This window comes from Notechis scutatus, chromosome 1 (assembly GCF_049901735.1).
Source record: "Notechis scutatus isolate UNSWTSFEM ecotype Mainland chromosome 1, rNotScu1.2, whole genome shotgun sequence".
In the NCBI taxonomy this organism is placed as follows: Eukaryota; Metazoa; Chordata; class Lepidosauria; order Squamata; family Elapidae; genus Notechis; species Notechis scutatus.
In genome coordinates this window covers 45,675,421-45,690,543 of record NC_142009.1, presented here as the reverse complement: position 1 = coordinate 45,690,543, position 15,123 = coordinate 45,675,421, and the positions used below count along the sequence as shown (strand labels likewise).

Sequence of the window (15,123 nt, the reverse complement as noted above, 5' to 3'; positions counted from 1 at the left end):
TAAATAGCAAGAACCACCCTATGATGCAAGATGTTGCAGTCCATTGTTTAAAAAAAAAAGCTAGGATCAGCCATTTCTGTTTTTGTATTAACCCTTTACCATTTCCTGCTAATTTGTAAACATGACAAATCTCTGGGGAAATGATTATCTACCAAAAAATGCTATCTTCTTTTCTCCCGCCCTCCTTCCCTCCCAGTGGTGTATAAGATTGTGTCTTTTTGCAGTACTTTGGAACCTTCTGGAACAGCTTATTGCCCTTGGCAGGCTTCCAGTTGAAATGGAGCAATTCTGCAGTTCAAAATTAGATTAATATGTAGCTAGATACCCATATTGGCAGGGGAAAACTAATAAAGAAGCAGCACCTTGTAGACATGGCTTTAATAGCTTGGGAATTTTTTTCCTCAAAAGTTTTATTGGGAGAACTACAAAACATTTACAGTACAAAGTTTACAGTCTCACACTTCGAATTTGTAGTGAACTGACTCTCCAAAATATATTACAACTCAAATTGACTTATCTTCTAGTTACATTCAAAACATACTTCTGTTAAAGTAGTCCAAAGAGTACATAGTGGTGAACCTGTACCTATGTACATTTAAAGAGATACTGCTCATTCATTCATCACCCAGAGAAAAGATTTGGATAACTCCTGATTTCCTACACAACAAAAAGTTACATGTGTTGGAATCTTAATAAAGATATAAACTTGTACACTGAAAGAGGTTCAAATCCAAAAGGTGGCCTCCATAATAAAAATGAGTGGTACAATTTCTTGTAGATAAAAACCCAGCCCTACATTCAAATTCTCAAGCATTAAGAAAAATACTCATTTGGTTGAGGAAGATTTTTAAGGCAAGCATGGACCCTTACAAAAGGCACTGTGAAACGTAATACTGGGACCCCACCCCTACCCCTTTTATTGCTACATACTCTGAAACTATCACAGTGTGATTGGTGAAGTTAGGCAACAGAAATACATTTTGGTTAATTTTAAGAATTAGGTTTGCCACTTTAAATTTGGATTGATTGTGAAGTAGGTTTAAGTTTGGACGGGTTACAACCATTGTACATTCTTAAAAAAAACCAATGAAATTTCTCAAACTACTTCCACAGCATTGAGTCAGATTCTGTAAAAAAAAAAAAAGCCAATGCAATTTTTCAATTTACGTAAACAAGGAAAGAAATTAATGAAATAAATATTACATACAATCTCTTAAATTAAGAATTTTACTCATTTACAATAAAATAACCAAGTGAAGTTACAAAAAGGCATATATTACTGTGAAAAGAACACACTCCACATTTTGCCGATTAATAATGGCAATCATAATTTAAACATAATAAAAGAATATATATCTATTGCTTTTCATCATACCCGATAAATACAGTATGAACAAATTACCAATGTATACTTTTCACAAGATAATAAATAAGTTAAATAGGTTCATATTGAGTTGTGCAGTGACTTGCGCAAACAACTCAGCTAAAAAAAAATTAAAAAATCAGCAGTTATTCATCAACAATTACAAACTAAATTCAGTTGAATGCTTCCAAATAAAGCAACAAAAATTGTTCTAAGCCAAACATCCACTAAGTGGTGGCAATGGAACCAATATTAAACTTTGGAATGGAAGTTTTAGCATGTTATAATATATATAGATACATAAAAAACTAGAGTTATCAAGGCATATTCTTGGCAGGATGTTGGGTTTTTCTTTTAAAAGCTTATGTTTTGTATATTTACTTTAAATCTGATTGAAAGGCAACAAATTCCACTCTTCTTTTATTCTTTTTTGTTGTATATAGATCTGAAGGGACCTGGAATGCAGAGTTCATGGGCCTCCAGATTGATTGCTGATTCCTCAGGGAGTATGATTGGATAGATTTGTTTGCTAAATACTCTTTACCCTTTGTATCCTCCCCACAAACACTTGAAAATGGAATGGCTGTTGCTGGTGATGCACATTAAACTAGTCTGGGAGGGGTGCAGAGGATGAAAAAAAAAAAAAAGAAATCCCATCCTTCCAAAGTCTTTAGATTAAAAAAAAAATTGTTCTTGATGACATCATTTGCTCGTCTGCAAATTGATTTTTGTTCATCTTGATAAAAAGAAAAAAAAGTTTCTTTTGCTTTCTCCTTTCTGAATTTGCTCAGCAATCAAAGGATTTATCTCAAAAAAGAAAAAAGGAAAGCACACGCTGAAAAAGAAATGAGCAACAAAAATAGTCTGTGCGAACTTGGCTAGTTTCCACTCCTGGTGAATAAGGATGGGAAGTAAGACGGGAAAGAAAGGACAGCGAGTAACTACCCCAACTGGGATTGCCCAGGGGAATAGGACCCCCTAAAAAAACGGGAGCTTCCAAGGGCCTCTCCCCACTCCTGACCTCCTTAGTCATCGGAGATCGAGAGGCGGCTGAAAATGGGCAGACGCCTCCCCGAGTCCAGGCCGGGGGACTCGGATCCGCTGAGGCTGCCGGAACTGAGGGAGCCGCTCAGGTAACTCTCTCGGTCGGAGAGAGAATCCGGAGGACTTGGAGGGGCGTCGAAGACGGGCGACTCAGAGAGGCGGCGCAAAGGCTGGAAGCTGAAAGGCGGAGAGGCGGGAGGGCCGGGCGGTGGGCAGCAGCTCCCTCCTCCTCCAGCGCTCTGCTGCTTATGGCAGCGGTAGAAAGCCGCCGCGTTGGCGAAGCAGCCCTGCTGAGGCGCGGAAGGCGGCGGCGGCGGCTGAAGAGTGAGAGGAGCGATAAGGCTACCCAGCTCCTGGCCGGCCGAGAAGGCAAAGGCGTTATTGGCGCAGGAGGCGACCAAGTCGTCACAGTAGGAGCCGCCCGAAGGTGGCGGCGGGGTGCGGGACCCACCGGGGCTTTCTAGGAGCAGGGCCGCCGCTTCCAGCCCGCCCTGCGCCACAGCCCCGCCGTGGTGATGGTGCTGGTGGGCGGAGAAACCGGAGAAGCTGAGGCTGTGGTGGAGTTTGGGCCTGTCTCCTCCCCCACGGGGGTGCAGGATGCCGAAGTTGGTGCCGTTGGTCCCTCCAGACCCCAACGGGTGGTCTCGGGCGGAGGGGGCGAAGGCGCGGAGGTCGCCCGTGCTGCCCGCGTGCGGGGGTGCAGGGAATGGGGGTGGTGGTGGTGATGCGAGGGGTGGCTGCTGTGAGGCGGAGGGTTGGGCTGGAGAGGGGGAGGCGGGGGCGGTTGCTGCTGGGCCGCTGGAGGATTAGCGCTGCCGTTGGCGGGCGCTGGGCGGCGCTCGTCCGCGTTGTGGATGAAATGGCAGCGAGGCCCATAGGGGCAGAAGCCGATGGTGTGGAAAGTGCGGCACAACTCTGTCTTGTATTTGGGGTGGCGGGTCAGGCTGCGGAGCTCGTGGAAGCCGTGAGCGAACTGGCACTTTTCGCCGTACTTGCAGGAGCCGCTCTCTTCGAATGGCCGACAGAGCTCCGTCTTGTAACGTGTGGAGTTGATCGGTGCTCCCCCTCCGCCGTTTCCTCCGCCTCCTCCCCCATTGCCGCCGCCGCCGCCCTTTCCCGCCGAAGCCGCTGCCACAACCACCACTTGCTGCTGGTGCAGCTGTTGCATGAGGTGTTGGCTTCGTTCGCCATTCTCGCTGAGAGACCGGTCTCGAAACTTGTTCTCCTTGTTCAGCAAGGCGGTGGTGGGGCTGCTACTGCTGCCGCCTGCCCCGGTGCCAGGCTCCTTAAGGCTGCCGAAGTTAGAGGGCGCGGACAGCGAGGCACTAGGAAACTTGATGTTGCCGTTTGCCAGAGCCTGAAGATTGCTGGTCGAGTGCCTTCGCAGAAAGCCCGGCGTGAAATTGGAGCTGGGAGAGGTGCCCACAGGGCTCCCCACTGCCTTCTTGTCCAGCATGTTGCTCAAGGATTTTTCGGTCTGGAAACCGGGGAAAAAAAGGGAGGCAGAAAATTAGAACGGAAAAACGTGCATCGTGATTCCCGAATCTTAGAAGAGGACTTGGCAATTTTCAGTACGCCCTAACCAGTGCTCGAGCCATCAGGACCCTTTCCCACTAAGCTTCAGCCGCTGATCCATGAGTCTAGTTGTCAAGACACACTCCCACTGCAAGCAATTTAAAACTTTTCGAGGGGTGATCTGTAGCCCCACCCACTCGAATCAATGCACTTTAAAAGTTCCGATTCAATACAGCTGGAGCTTGCCGTACCAAGTATGAGGCTCGCTCTATCTGTCGTTTTATTTTAAAACACACCCACTACATACGCACGCTTTAGTAAGCAAAAAAGTTGCTTGGCGCTCGTCAAAAGTTTTACCTTCCCTCGAAATATCTTGCAAAACGCCAACCAATATTGCACTTTGTCTCTCTACAAGATCACGAAAAAATATAGTCCCGAATTCAAAGGAGCTCAGTCCTAGGTTTGGAAAATTCCTTGCAAAAAGTTTTAAAGAACTATTCCGACCGCCTCCTTCAAAAAAAAAAAAAAACCTACGAACTTACCTTGCAGAAAAAGTCGATGTCGTAGAAGGCAGATAAAAGTGTTGTAGACATTTCTAGATCCTGTAATGGTCGGAAATGCAGGAAGGACCGAAAGATCCCACTTTCCTCGGGAGCTTTGGATGCGCCACGACTGAATAGGAAAGGGCTAACTGCTTGAGATCGGAATTAATCTCATCAGTTTCCCAGACAGACTCAACCAAAGCCACAGCTATCTAGACTGCTGGAACTTCGCAGCAGCTGCACACGCCCCATATATATATAAATGCCGGGATAACAGCGGGGAGGGACGGAACACTGACCCGGCCGGGGTCTCCCAGCAACACCACCCAACGATTCTCCTCCCTCCCAGCTTAGCTCCGCCCCTTATAGTCTACGCTCTCTCATTGGGCGCCGCCAATTTTCTTGAAGTACCTCCGTGAGGGTGGGTGGGGAGGCCTGTACGGTTACCGCATACGAAGGCTGAGCGGAGCAGCTCCCCCCCCCTTCAGTCCCTGCAGTACTAGGCACGCGCTGAAAGCTTGTTGACTCGCATAGAGAAAGCACTGTTGTCTACACGCGCTGCAATGAATGCTGTCAACGTACAGCGTGTAGCTCCTTCTCTCGACACAAAATGTTTTAGGGTAGACATCATGTGAAGCCGACTTACTTTCGCACAGTGCACCTCAGCGTACAAACGGCTTAATATAATTGGGGGGCTGGTTCCCATAAGAACTATAATAACCGCCATGTGCTCAGGGAACTCCCATGAGGTTAACCACTGGCAAACTACAAACGCGCCGTACAAGAATTTAGCGTGGCTGTTGCACCTGCTAAGCCAGACAGGGCAGAAAGTCGGTGGAAAAAAAGGGCAGGACTTGACTGAACTGAGGTACAATCCTGTGGATATTTACGAATTAGTCCTTCTAACTCCAAGTTAGGAAAGAGAGATCTATGAATAACAATCTAGGTTCGGTAACTGCACCCAGTACTTTGGCACAATTGTCTCGTTACGTCATTTAATGTGGGGAGATGGGCGGTTGACGTGCAAAGAAACCCATCGTTATTCAACGCTTTCTCTCTGCCCGAAGTCCGCCACTCCATGCACAGCTCGAAACTTCTCAAATACAGGACGGCGCGGGGATTTGCAGCCCTTTTCACACCCCTGCTGGGTCGCTTGGGAAGATCGCTGGGAAGCAGGACAAACTTCAAGGCTCCTACGGGTCAAATGGGATGCCTCGCAACTCCTCCTCTTCCTCCCTCCGAGGAGCTTTGTGCCACGCGACGAGTTTTGGAAACGAATCCTTTCGGGCCAACCGATGGGGCAGGAGCTCCACTGCTGCCCGCAAGCGCATGTTAAGGTTAGAGAGCCGACGATGGGCGAAGAGAGCACTCCCTTCCCCTCCGCTGGATTCCCCTTCCCTTCTGAAAAGGGGATCCCCCCGCCCCGCTCCCTCTCCCTGCAACCGCCCCACAACCGTTTACTTGGCAGGCTTGGCAGCCACTCAAGGTCTTGTGATGCGATTGGCCAAGCCAGCTCTCTCCTTTGACACACAGCCTCAAGCTCTGCCTGCGCTCAACCCGACAAAGGCCGCCGCTGAGGAGCCTGGCAAAGAGCAGGGAGGTGGGGCGGGCTGACGCCATACAGCTGCGGAGCCACGTTCGGGCGTTCGCTGCCGTCAAGCCCCGCCCCTTTGGGCTTTCAGGGAGAAGGGCTGAAGCTGGGAGGTTGGTCCTCTTTCCTCTCTCGAATTCATTTCCCAGCTCTCTTGACCCAGTAACGAATGCGCCGCGGCGGCGAAAACCTGCGCTTGTTTATCAAACGAATAGCTTTAAACTGAGGAGATTTGCACCGAGTTAAGAAACATGTCTTTGTTGCTTGTCTTTGTAAGCGTAAGCCCGCTAAAATTCCTGAATCAACCTATCCGTCGTGCCTTATGGGAGCTGGTATACGTGCGCCCCCGCGTAATTGTGATTCTTTTAACATTAGTGAAAGCAAAGCGGGGCCCTTCTTGCAGGAAAAGTAACACCCGTCTTCCAATTCCCAGCTCTTTATACAATTAAGCCTATCCCAAGCGAATTAGAAATTAAACATAGTTCGAATAGCCGAAAACGCTGGAAGAAATATACGTCTTTCTCTCCTTCAGCCCCCTTTCTACCTCCGATCGAACTGATCAACGCAGAAGAGCCCTGCGTTTTACTAAATGGCTGGCGGGCGGACTGCTGGGAATCAGTAAGAGGAGCGGGGGCGGGGTGTCCCATCTCCCCTCAGTTTGCAAATGCAGCGGATGGACCGTCCATTTGGAGAAAGGGGGCCAGTCCCTCCAAATCCAGGGCGTCTCAGTGGCAAAGCCGTACATGCCGGCTTCAAGAATCCCTTGGGTCTGGGCTTTGCACCTTCGCCTCTCCTACCACGGCCATTGGCTGCCCAGGTTCTCTTCCTTCCCACCTCGCCCCGGTCCTCCCCGCTTGGACTGTCCCTTCGGCCAAGCAGGCGCTAACCCGCCGGGCGTGCGTCGTTCTTGTCGGGAGGGAAGAGAGGGCGCCTTTCAAGTAACTCCTGTTGCTAAATGACTGCGCAACAGAAATATCCTCCGAGCCGTCTCCGAGGCAAGTGAAAGGTCAGTCTCGGAGCTACGCTAGTCGAAGTGCGAGCGTTCCCCAGCGGGCGGCCACTAAAGCGCACCAAGTGTGGGGGGGCGGGGAGAGAAAAAGAGGCCGAATTAACCTTTGAGCCAAACGCCTGGGCAGTTGGCAGGCGGAGGCTTCGAAATTGCACTGCTAACAAGCTGTGGACGTGACAGCTTCGCGTACCAACGAGGAGTAGTTAGGGAAGCTGGGATGCCCCCTTGTGCTTGCATCCTGTAAAGTGAAAGCAAACTTCCTAAATGGAGGAATGGCGAGTCTTTACATCATCCCAAGGTTGCAAAACAGCAGTAGACTTCGCTTCTTCGCTGGGGAAATGGGAAGGTCCCTCCCGGTTTAAAATAATTCTTTTATTTTCCGTAATAATACCTAGACAATTTTGTTTTTTGTCTCCACCCAGTTATACATAGTTATTCATAGGTTATTCAACAGCAGTCTTTTGCTGTCTCTTTTGACTTAAAAGACTATTGATCTCTGCTACATGCAATTCACTATATAAAATTGCAGTCTTAAAAGGATTTTCCTAACATATTTATTAAATACATTTATCAGATATTTTGTGGATCTGGGGAGACAAAATACATATTCAAAGTTGTTAATTCTTATTAGGGAATGCCCCCTTCCCTTTTCAGTTTTAAGAGACCTGTAATCAACACTTGAACAATATGTAAGATAACATGCTCTGAATAAATACTTTACACAGAAACCACTCAATAGACTTTTGTTCTTTTACCACTGTTGTTTAAGGTTTAAAGGTTTCTGATTGAAAAGTTATACAGTAACTCACAGTATGATGAAATGCACATAGAATTGTGTACAATTATTTGCTATTCATAAACTAAAGGGATATTAGATGGTTTAAAACATACTTTAAATCCAGTGATAAGGATGTGTCTTAACATTATTTTTGTTTACTAATTAACCAAGACTTGAAGTTGCTAAGGCCACTTAGGTTTGAACCATTGTGCTCTTTCCTGCTTTGTCAATATCTGCAATGCCAAGTCCATGCAGGGACTGCCAATTATATGAAAGTTTAAAGCCTAGAAAATTCACATTCAGGGAATCAACTTTACATAAATTGAATATAACTGAAAAGAGTGTATAGTGTATAACAACGGTTCAGCTATCTTTTGTTGCACTTTATATGCCTTCAGGTAAATCCTATTAGAAATCTGTGAATATACTTCCTTTTTTTCTTTTTTCTTTTTTCTAAGTACATTTAATACAATATCATTTATTTTACTCCTATCACTGGAAACCAGTTGGACATGTTGTTAAACATTTAGAAAAGTCTATAGGTTCATTACTCATATGAGAACTAGCACTTTTAGGAAAACAGTACTGATGATTCAGGTAAGGCTATGAAGACTTGGTTTTGCCAGTGGGCCTGGGGAAACAGTGGGATGAAAGCCATCAAATGGCTTATTTGACTATGTGATGTCATGGGGGGATGTATTGGTTTTTGTTTTTTTTTCTATTCTGTGTTTTTATTGTTTGTAAACCACCTAGAGTCGCTGTGAGTGAGTAAGCGGCTATATACATTTTCTAAATAAATAAATTATTCTCCATAAACCTATTTTTTTTACTCATGATGTTGTGAGTCAGAGGAGTGTGTGTGTAAAACAATTGTTCAGATGCGTATTAGTCCACTGAAGATGCATTTACTTGCACAATATTCCAGTTTTCTAATATTATCTTGAACTTAAGGAAACATCATATAGGCAATGGCTGTTTAACAAAACAGTATTATAGCACCACCTAATGGCCTGTTTCAAGTATTTATAAACAAATATATTGTACTTAAAATGCAGAAAGTTGTCATATAGAAAGATAAATAATTTCAATTAAGCAATGTAAAACGGGTAAAGAACATTTTCAAAGTGAAGGTTGGGTTACTGTCTAAAGAAAACTTCTAACACAATTCCTGAAAAATAGAAACATTCTGCAAAGCAAAATCCTATAATAAATTAGAGCTGAATTATTCCATAGTGTGAAATTTACTCGTTGAATGGTTAGGAAAAATTGAAAGTTATATTTTGAGAATATAACTTTATAGGTCCATCCTATATTAGCATTATAAAACATATTTGACTGTTACTCTGTATTTACTCCTTAATCAAGTCTTAAAAATCAATCATGATTTTAAAAAGTAAAAAAAAAAAACTTAGTCTGCTTTGATACTGATAACATTCAGCTTTATTTTAGGATTCTTTTACAACTCTGATGCAATTGTTAGTGCATAGACTGTGGTACACAATTAAAAGAAGCAATTGCAATCTAACATATTCCTATACATGAAAAACTTAGAAGAAGAAGAACTTACAGAATAAAGTTTCACAGGTGACCAGCATCTGTGCAGTTACTGTAAATCATTTCACTGTTTGCAGTAGCTATAAAAATATTCTTGCCTCAAATAAAAATTACACATTTTCACAAGATGGTCCCTTTTCTGTTAATTTGAATGAAGACTTCAGTGGATTTATGTACGAGAAATATCTAACATTTCTACATAAAGTTTTTTGCATATGTATGACACAAAAAATAACTGCACCCATTCTCGTGTTCACAAAGCAATTGCATTTGATAACAGACAATGAATAAGCTGTGTTTCAGGTTTTTCCTAACTTTTGCAAATTCCATTTCCAACTTCAAGCAAACTTAGTATCTTAAGGCAAAGTAATATTCTTTCATTCTGAATAGCCAACTTCGTAAATTCTATTGACTGAGAAAATTCTGGAGTTGGAGGCAATTCTTTAAGAAGCTGTGTCACAAGCTGGGCCTGATCTGATGCTAATCTTGCCAACTGATAAAGTCTTCTTTGCTCACATGAACTAACATGTGTAACAGGTATGAGCAGAAGGAGATGTTTACTGAGCTGACGTACCTCCGTTAACTTCTCAGCCCAAAAATTTGCTTGTCCTTTGTCAAACAGGTAGTCATTTCCCATCTTCAGAAAAAAAAAAAAACAAGTTTACAATTGCCTAGACCAAATAAACATGCAAGAATGAATGCCTATATGATATATAAGGAAACAAACCAGTGTTAGATGTACAGTAAAATCAGACTAGTCAAATCAATAAAATTGATATCATATTTGAACAACAGAATAACATCAAGCACCCTATTGTTCATGAAACCCAGAAAAGAAAGACTGACCACAGGGATTTTCTTTCTTTCCTTCTGTTAGGTATAACATTGATACCAAATATGGTTTGGGTGAATAAATATATAAAACTTAGATATCATGGTTTAAGTGCTTATCACTTTAAGCACAATGCAGCAGGCAATTAGCCGATTAAGGGTGCGGTTAGAAGTTACAATATAAGGAAGCATTAGAAGCTGGAAAACTTACTGGCTGTAACTGTGTGCTACTGTAACTGTGTGCTGCTGCGACTAACTGTGATTACTGACTGTAACTGTAACTGAGTGCTGCTGCGACTAACTGTGTCTTGCTGTGATTAACTGTGATTACTAACTGTGAGTGCCTGTGACTGAACTGTTATCGTTTGCTACTGTTTGCTGATTACTGCGTAATTCTACTGAATATCCAGCGTTTGTTTCTCTGGAGAGTGAAACCGGAGGAGGAGAAGATATCTTTATCGGCTGATAAAGATATTGCAAGGACTCTTAACTTGGACTATACTAGTGAGTCTTACTGGATGGAAATACTGTTAATGACTTAATGGACTGAATGACAATGTTTAAACTCTAACTGGATTAAAAACTATTTAAACTACAAACAGTGTTTGTGTTCAGTGTGTGTATACTCTGGGGCCCTTCCGCTCTCGTTTGGTTGCCTGGCTTGACTACTGCTGCAATACTCTTCTAGGGGTTAATTCCTCAAACCCTAACATTGGTTATGGGCCCAGCAGCATAGTCTAACTAACCAGGATATAGCAGAGAGAGTTGGTGTGAGTTGCACATTACTGTAAAAACAAACTGTTTTAATTAGTTTAAAATAGTCAAAATATCTGAAGAGTAATGGCACAAGTAAATTTGTCACAACTGTCCATGATATCCAGGCTGGATGGAACAAACTATGTTTCATGGTCAATGAAATGTAGTTTACTTCTACGCAGAGAAGGATTGTGGGACATTATAGCAAACCCACCAGATGTGAGTAGATGGGATCCTGCTAATGATGATGATAAAGAAAAGTTACAAGACTTTAAACTGAAGAATGAGCAGGCTTTATGCATCATAGGACTGACTCTCTGTGATCAGCAGCTTGTCCATATTCGTGGAGAAGAAAATGCTGCAAACTGCTGGGAGAACCTCAGGAAGATTTATGTTCGGGACAGTGTAGGAGCACATATAAATCTTACACGGAAGCTTTTCGAACGCATCTTCAGAGGAATGGAGATATGTTAGTTCATTTAAACTGTATGAAGAGCATTTTTCAAGAATTGCAAGAAAAAGAGCTTATATTTAATGAACTGCAACAAGTCTACATAATAATATCTTCATTAGATCAAAGCTATGATGACTATGTGACTTCGTTAGAGGTATTGCCAAAAGAAAGCCTCTCATTAACCGAGATAACAGGCAGGCTACTAGAAGAAGCCAGAAGAAGGCGTGAGCGTGACGAGCTGAGAGAAGATAAGAAAGAAGAGAAATTATCTTCAAAGCTTGAAAGAAACCAGCAAAGCAAAGTAAAGCACCTGGAAGAAGAGAATTTATCTTCAACGGCATACACAATTAAAAAGTGTTTTAATTGTGGAGGCAGAGGACATTTGGCAAGATTCTGCAAAAAGAGAAAAAGCCAGAATGTAAAAAAGCCAAAGAAAGCATTTGAACTAGCCACGTTTAGCAACTCTGATGTGAAGAATAATTTATGGGTGGTTGACAGTGGCGCATCCCACTGCATCACAAGAGATAAGACAAAATTTATAAAAATGTCTAAAAGTTCTCAACATATATCTCTTGCCAATGGCTGGAACCTGAAAGCGAAAGGTCAAGGTTTTGCACGTTGTCCGTACATAAACCAGGATATAAAAATGTTGTATGTACCGCAACTAAAGTTTAATTTGCTTTCAGTAAGGGTATTAGATAAATTAGGTTATATAATTACTTTTAAAGATAATAATTGCATAATTGAAAAAGATAACAAAAGGGTAACTGCAGCTTTAAATGGAACATTATATGTCTTAGATAATAGTAAGAAAGGGGAGGCTCAAACTGTATTTAATAATATAAAGCCTCATGATGAATGTATCCATTTATTGCATAGGCGTTTGGGGCATGTAAATTTTAAAATGCTAAAACGTACAGTTGAGTTATCTGAAGGAATAAGGTTAAAACCTTGTGATAAATATTTGCGTTGTAATGTTTGCTGTGAAGATAAGAGCAAGGTATTGCCTGCAAATAGGATAAATGGTTTCAAAACAAAAGAACCTTTAGAAGTAGTATTTGCAGACATAATAGGTCCAAAGAAACCCAGTATGGGGGTGCTAGATATATACTGAGCATTATGGATCATTATTCTAGATATGGGTTTTGCTATTTAATGAAAAGCAAAACTGAAACATATCAACATTTTTCAATTGGCTTAGGTTTGCTGAAAGAAAGTCTAAAGCGACAACTGATAACCCTGGTGACAGATAATGGTACGAATTTATTAATAACAAATTCCAGAACAGACTTAAGGTAGCTGGAATAGAGCATAAGAAGTCTGCTCCATACAGGCCAGAACATAACGCTTTTATTGAAAGAAGAGGCCAAACACTACAGGCAATGGTTAGAACAATGTTAAATGATTCTGGGTTACCTGATTCTTTGTGGGGGGAGGCTACAATGTGTGCTAATAACATATTGAACAACGTTGTTAATACAACAACAGGTGAAATACCATTCACCAGATGGCATGGCAGGAAACCTGATTTAAGTTACCTGCACACATTTGGTGCACCAGCATGGGTGCATATTCCTGCACAACTCAGAAAAAAAAAAGGGCAACATAGAGCTAAAAGATTTTTCTTCGTTGGTTATCAGGCAAACCATAGGGCATATAGATTTTGGGAGAAAGGCACATCTAAAGTGTTATGTAGTGCTAGTGCCCAATTTCTAGAACATGAAGGATGGGAGAAATTAGAACAGGATACCAATAAAGATGTAATTATTGAATCCTATAGAAATCCCATTAGTTATCCCTGTAACTTTAAAAATAAAGTAAAGAGACAAATACAGGATGAAATAGTGCCCATAAAGGAAGAAACAGATTCAATAGCTGAACAGGATGAGGGAAGATGAACAGGTAGTAGTTCAACAAAGTCCTCCTGTAAGCCCTGTAATTCCCAGAAGAACTACACGTGTATCTAGACCGCCTGATAGGTACCAGGCTAACACAGTGTGCCAGATTAATCAAGTTCCTAATTCTGTTGAAGAAATTAAAAAGTATCCTAATAAGGAAAAAGAAAGATGGTATGCAGCAATGAATAAGGAACTGAATTCATTAAGTGATATGAAGGTGTATGAGAATGCCAAATTACCTGTAGGAAAGAAATCCATTGGCTGCAAATGGATATTTAAGGTAAAAACAGATAAGGATGGTAATTTAATCCATAAGGCAAGGTTAGTAGCCCAAGGTTTTAGGCAGAATGCCAATGACTATGATGAGGTGTTTGCACCTAGTCTTAAGGCAGCAACCTTGAGGGCAGCTTTAGTGTGGGCAGCTAGTAAAAAACTATATAGTTAACCATTTAGATGTGGAAACTGCTTACTTGCACGCCCCATTAAAACATATTATTTATATGAAAAAACCTGTTGGTATTAAAAGTGAAAATAAGGATAATAATGATTGTTGGTTGTTAAAGAAAAGCCTCTATGGTCTAAAACAATCAGGCTATGAATGGAACCAGTATATTGTAAAGGAACTAGACAATATAGGATTTAAAGCTGGTTTAGCCGATCCATGTCTGTTTAAGAGGGAGACAAATGGGAAAGTATCATTATTATTACTATTCACAGATGACATTGCATTGATAACTGAAACTAATGATGAAGCAAATAAAATAATAGCATCATTAGGAAAGAGAATAAAGATCAAGCAATTAGGGGAGATAAAGAAGTATCTCGGTTTGAATATAAAGAAAACAAGGAAAGGTTTTAAGATATCTCAGGAAGATAAGATAAGCAAATTGCTAAAAGATTACAAGATGGAGCTTTGTAAGCCAGCTAAGACTCCAATGAGTCAGGAGTTTAGCAACACTGATGTACAAAGCCCTGAGTTTGATAAAGTAATTTATCAATCTTTAATTGGTAGTTTGAGTTATATTAGTAATTGGTCTAGACCAGATATATCGTACTGCGTGAATCAGTTGGCTAGATTCAATTCTGCACCATGTGAAAGACACTGGATTGCAGCTAAGAGGATATTAAGATATCTTAAAAAGACAATGAATTATTCATTGTATTTAGAACCAAAGGGTGATTTAATTCTGAGTGCTTATGCAGATGCTAGCTTTGCATCAGAAAGAGACACTAGAAAGTCGACTTCAGGAACAGCCATAATGCTGGGTAATACATTAATAGGCTGGAAGTCAATAAGACAACAGCATATAAGTTTGTCTACTATGGAGGCAGAATTCTCCTGTTTATCTTTGTTATGTACAGAATTAATAATGTATAAACAAATGTTAATTGATATAGGTATAACTGTAGATTATCCTATAATTATACATGAAGATAATCAGGCAGCAATTCAAATGGCCACAAATATTGGAGTAAAAACAAGGAGCAAGCATACAGATCTAAGATACCTAAACGTGAGACAATCTGTAAGAAGTAAGATGATTCAGCTAGAATACTGTATGTCGGAGGACAATTTAGCTGATAATTTTACTAAAGCCCAAGGTGCCAATAAGCACCAGGAGAGTTGTGAAAAATATGGGATAAGATTGTAAGGTATTATATATTTATTTCACCCAAAAGGGAGTATGTTAGGTATAACATTGATACCAAATATGGTTTGGGTGAATAAATATATAAAACTTAGATATCATGGTTTAAGTGCTTATCACTTTAAGCACAATGCAGCAG

General features: G+C 41.7%; 2 protein-coding genes across 3 annotated transcripts in view; both read right to left on the bottom strand.

Annotated features, from left to right (window-relative positions):
• Nucleotides 1–376: 376 nt before the first annotated feature.
• On the bottom strand, nt 377–4,657 carry ZFP36L2 (ZFP36 like 2 zinc finger CCCH-type). The gene is given in 3 exon segments (XM_026683412.2): nt 377–3,141; nt 3,144–3,884; nt 4,465–4,657. Coding segments are annotated over 3 exon segments (1,545 nt in total). The 5' UTR covers nt 4,516–4,657; the 3' UTR covers nt 377–2,388.
• Nucleotides 4,658–9,259: 4,602 nt separating this feature from the next.
• Nucleotides 9,260–15,123, bottom strand: part of THADA (THADA armadillo repeat containing) — a 116,855-nt gene continuing 110,991 nt past the window's right edge. The window contains exon 31 of one of the 2 annotated variants that reach the window (XM_087962937.1): nt 9,260–10,033. In XM_087962937.1, coding sequence (XP_087819063.1) covers nt 9,707–10,033 — 327 coding nt within the window. In that variant the 3' untranslated portion in view covers nt 9,260–9,706. The remainder of the gene's footprint in view (nt 10,034–15,123) is intronic. The other variant, XM_026683399.2, reaches the window with a different exon arrangement.